This window comes from Zea mays, chromosome 8 (genome assembly GCF_902167145.1).
Source record: "Zea mays cultivar B73 chromosome 8, Zm-B73-REFERENCE-NAM-5.0, whole genome shotgun sequence".
NCBI classification, from domain to species: Eukaryota; Viridiplantae; Streptophyta; class Magnoliopsida; order Poales; family Poaceae; genus Zea; species Zea mays.
The window spans coordinates 129,102,535-129,107,393 of NC_050103.1; the positions used below are offsets into that span (position 1 = coordinate 129,102,535).

The window sequence follows — 4,859 nt, forward strand, 5'->3', positions numbered from 1 at the left end:
CGTCGAGCATGTCCAATTAAGACCCTTTGGGCGATGCGAGCCTGGCGAGGTTCCCCGTTGCGCTAAGTGCACTCAGTCATTGTTAGTTTTATCTTGAGGTCGTTTCTGCGCTTGGTAGATCGAGGTCTGGTTTGGCCTCCGCCCCAACACTAACACCAGCATTTGAATGAAAGCTATGCAACCACCCCTTCATGGAACCCAAAGTCTTCTCAAACTGCGACTGATGCTTTGTCTTGAGCAGGACTCCCCAACTCTATATAAGAGAAATATATGCATACATGATCAAACATTATATGCTTAAGATATATCTTTGGCTATTTCCTGCAGATTTCTTATTTCGTCTTCTATTTTAAATTTTACCATGTAAACAATATAGCCTATATGCCGCGGACAACCTTAACATGATTGTGATCCCACCAAAATTTCTCTGAGGGCTAGTTTGGGAGTCCAAATATCGGAGGGGTTAGAAGGGTTAAAATACCTTATTCAAAATTGAATAAGAAAGAATTTTAGCCACTCCAATCTCCTTCAGTTTTATGGCTCCCAAACTAGCCCTTAATTAATAAATAAATATTGACATCCTCAGGGGCCCACACGAAAAAAAAAGAAACGCAAGATCTTGCACTGTTGCACATCTCCCCTCTTTTAGCCCGCAGCACCCGTCCGGGTGTACCGGTGTACTATCATCCCTCGGCTCCAGGCCGCATCGCGATCAGTCATCTCTTTCCCTCCCAGCCTTCCTCCTGCGTCTCGCTCTCGCCGGAGGTCAGGCGCACCGCCGCCGGGCGATGGACGCCTCCTACCGCCGCGCCGGCACCGGGAGCGGCTCCGCTCCCCGCTCCGTCGAGGACATCTACAAGGACTACCGCTCCCGCCGCTCCGCCATCCTCCGCGCCCTCACCCACGGTACGCGCCCGCTCCCCCGCGGCTCCTCTTCCCGCCACGCTTGCGGAAAGTCCCCAGCTCTAACCCTATCCCACTTCTCTCGCTTCGCAGACGTTGAGGAGTTCTACGCGCTGTGCGATCCAGGTGAGTCTCCTTCCCCTCGCGATCTCTCCGCACCGTGGCTTTCGATTCAATTTGGGTGCGAGGTGATACGGTCTGTGGTTGGGGTTGGGTGTCGGTAGAGAAGGAGAACCTGTGCCTGTACGGCTACGCGAACGAAGCGTGGGAGGTAGCGCTGCCGGCGGAGGAGGTGCCCACGGAGCTTCCGGAGCCGGCGCTCGGGATCAACTTCGCGCGCGACGGGATGAACCGTGGCGACTGGCTCGCGCTCGTCGCCGTACACTCTGACTCGTGGCTCGTCTCCGTCGCATTCTACTACGCCGCGCGGCTCAACCGCAGTGATCGGTACGACACGATCCCCTCGCTCCCAGTCTCGCCTGCGGTGACTTCTGCATCTTGGTGTGCTGTTTGTGCTCACTGACATCTAGGCATGCATACATGTGCTGGGGAGTATTCTGTGAGTTGAATTGGATGCCAGGATATGCATGGTGTGTTGTGCGTGCCCTCTGCCCCTCTGAATGCATGTCAGTGTGCGGAGGTATTTGGGTCCAACATTGGGCCTCCTGCGGAGGTTTCGTAGAATATAATTAATTTGCCAATTTTCGAAGGAGTAAATGAGTTTGTTCCCATGTAGCAATTTAAGGAGCTGTGCTATTGAATTGTTTATTATAGCCATTCGAATTACTAAGTTATACTAGCTCATAAAGTGTCATTTTGCTGAAGTTGGGGACGATATCTGTTTATCTGTGCTGTAGTTAGCATTTGTAAATTTCTGAGCCTGTGTGCGCACTGAAGTTCTACTTCTATTCTTCCCTAAGATGTTAATAATATCCTAATGAAGGGTATTGTTGGTTATTCATGTGGAAAGCTTAGTGTATACCCTTCATTGTCATCAGAATGTTCATATGTTGCTGAACTAAATATGCCAAATGTTCAGATGCGTAAAGCTTGCTCTGTCTTCAAGTTGTTCCTGAAAGACTTCTTGCTTTGATTTCAAGGAATTGAAACTTCTTCTGTGATGGTTATAAGTTACTTACAATTTTTTTAATTAAAAAAACGTGCAATTGTGAATTGATGATTATGGTCTTTTCCAACTTCACTTCTTGTTACTAATACTGTGTCAACGTTTTGATATAGTGGATGGATCTGATTATGGGGTTTGCTTAAGTACTCTACTTCAAGCTTTTTACTAATCTTTCTGCAGAAATAGCTATTGATAACCATGGCCAAATATGTAGCAAAGCCTTTTAGTCCTCATCTTATTGTTTTCTACTTTGTTTTGTTCTTTTTTCCAGTTATTTTTTTTCTAGTGCAACAAGTTAAAATGATTCCTATTCTATTGTATTTAAGTTGTTCTCCATCCACAAAAGCTTTAATTTTTTAACATATTTTTATTTACATGATTTTTTCGAATCAGAATCTATCTTATCAGCCAAACGGTTCCATAAAGTGATTCTGATTCATCATCAGAAACATTTCTTGAGAGAATCTGGATCCATAACATTTCTGTTAAAATCCGGAGCTCTAGTAAGCCACTATAAACAACGTTAATGTCGGTCGGTTGCATCTTGCAACTTATAAGTTTGACTTTGTTTTTTTCATAGAATGTTCTTACAGTTTACCTTTGGCTAGTCAGTCATACTAATTCAAAAGGTATTAAGTAGCCTTCACTTGAACCACAATGGAAGTGAAACATTTCTTATTCCACCCTGCAATTGTTTTTGGTTCTAGTAGCAGTATCCAGTGGTAATTTAACTGCCACTAGAGGAGTTGATATTGCAGTAACCATTTTGCGTAATGCGTCTCCTCTCTAATTGAGCAGGAAGCGTTTGTTCGGCATGATGAATGATCTGCCAACTGTTTTTGAAGTCGTCTCCAGTGGTGTGAAGCAATCAAAAGAGAGGGATAGATCCGGTACTGACAATGGTGGTAGAAATAAACTGTCGGTAAAGGTAACAAGAACCCATCGCTGTTTTTACCACATCTTCTATTGTCATGTTATGATGTTGAACTTGATCTGTCTCTCCAGCAAACAAGCGAGCCACGATTAGAAAATAACGCCAGGGAGCCTGATGAGGGCTACGATGAAGATGACAGCAACCACAGCGAAACCTTGTGCGGGACATGTGGTGGAATATACAGCGCTGATGAGTTCTGGATCGGGTGCGACGTGTGCGAGAAGTGGTACCATGGCAAGTGCGTGAAGATCACACCTGCAAAGGCGGAGAGCATAAAGCAGTACAAGTGCCCAAGCTGCTGCAATTCAAAAAGACCTAGGCCGATTTAGGCCTATAGCATCGCCCTCCTCCCGGGAGGACGGCCATGGATGGAAGAAGACTGGACAAGCAGGTCAGAGTTTCCTCTTGCGCAAGGTCAATGCCGCCTTGCGATGTTTACTGTACCTTTTCGATTAAGCTTACATATGACGAACGATGATGATGCTAATGTTAGCAGGGAAAGATCACACATTAATTTATAATCTTTTTGTGGTTTCTCCATGCCGTGGAGAGTTATGGTAGTCTGTATGTTGCCGGAGAAGGAATAGGGGCAGAGGAAGCCTTTGTAATCTTTCTATAGGTGGAATGTGCAGCTTATGCGAAGATAATAATAATCCGTGATGTTCATGTTAATATATTTTATTTACTATAAAGACTGATTACGTCACTGGCCATGTTTGCGTCACTGGCCATGTTTGATTACGTAAACTACCACCCACCACTACTAAGCAATTCCCCTTCGTTTGAACCCCTATGTAGCCCCCTCAACCCCTGTTTTTTTAAACAAGTAATTAATGTGGACAATTTTCTTGCTTAATCAACCTCTTACTTATGGGTGTTTGTTTGAGATTATAATATGTCTAAATTATATAAGTATTAGTTCAAAATTTGTTAGGTTACATAATCTGTGCAGATTATAATCTTAAACAAAGTGTTGAACACCAAATTGACTAGGCGGACGGTCGAGGCGACATAATGCTCGCTCGCCTCCCCGGGACCGACGACATGATCATCGACGAGAGGATAGGGGAACGTGCGGAGTCTCCGCACTCACCCCTCGACTCTAAGCAATCCAGTGGCCTCCAAACTTCAAAGTTTCCAATGTCGACAAGTACGAGCCCAAGCAAGACCCGAGAGCCTGGTTGGCAGTCTACACAACTGTCGCCTAGGCCGCCGGGGCAACAGAGGATATCATGATAGCGTACCTACCCATTGTCCTAGGGTAGGATGCACTACAGTGGCTCTGACATCTGTCGCGACACTGCATCGACGACTGGGAGGATTTTAGCCGGTGTTTTGTTGCGAATTTCCAATCGCTTTCCAAGAAACCAGCGCAACCATGGGACCTCAAATCTATCAAACGTCAGATTGATGAGACCCTCCACTCGTTTCTTAGGAGATTTCAAACCATGAGGAACTGTATTCCTGAAGTCATTGAGGCAGCCGTGATCAAGGATTTCTATCGAGGATCCAACGACTCGGCTTTCATTCGAGCCATCCTTCAAAAGGCACCCGTCACCTCAGAACAACTATTCTGGGAGGCGGACATCTACATGAAGCGCTTGATCATAAGCGCCATTTCTTCCTCGTTAAGCCCGGCAGCCTCCACTTGTGCCACCTTTTTAGGTAGCGCCTCCTTGCTGTTTGTTGCCTTGAGAGCAACGGGCTGCGGCTCGTAGAGAGGAAGCGGTCCGTTGGCAATATCATCAACGTACCTTGCCTCCTTCACCATCATACGCCCGCTTACAAATTTTCCGAGAATTTTCTCGGGCGTCATCTTGGTGTACCTAGGATTCTCACGAATAAGATTTACAAGATGAGGATAAATAACAGTAAATGACCTTAGCATGAGTCAGA

At 45.8% G+C, this 4,859-nt stretch overlaps 1 protein-coding gene across 1 annotated transcript; it reads left to right on the forward strand.

Moving 5' to 3' along the window:
• The first annotated feature begins 689 nt into the window (after positions 1-689).
• Positions 690-3,650, forward strand: LOC100216893 (ALFIN-like transcription factor). Its single transcript, NM_001143280.1, has 5 exons — positions 690-906; positions 997-1,029; positions 1,128-1,350; positions 2,828-2,957; positions 3,035-3,650. Exons 1-5 carry the CDS (start codon positions 789-791, stop codon positions 3,290-3,292), a joined length of 762 nt encoding a protein of 253 aa, NP_001136752.1. The 5' UTR covers positions 690-788; the 3' UTR covers positions 3,293-3,650.
• Positions 3,651-4,859: the final 1,209 nt, after the last annotated feature.

Coding starts and splice junctions, on each gene's coding strand:
- LOC100216893 (NM_001143280.1), top strand. CDS start 789: ATGGACGCCTCCTACCGCCGCGCCGGCACCGGGAGCGGCTCCGCTCCC. Junction 907..996: donor CCTCCGCGCCCTCACCCACG/GTACGCGCCCGC, acceptor CTCGCTTCGCAG/ACGTTGAGGAGTTCTACGCG. Junction 1,030..1,127: donor CTACGCGCTGTGCGATCCAG/GTGAGTCTCCTT, acceptor GGGTGTCGGTAG/AGAAGGAGAACCTGTGCCTG.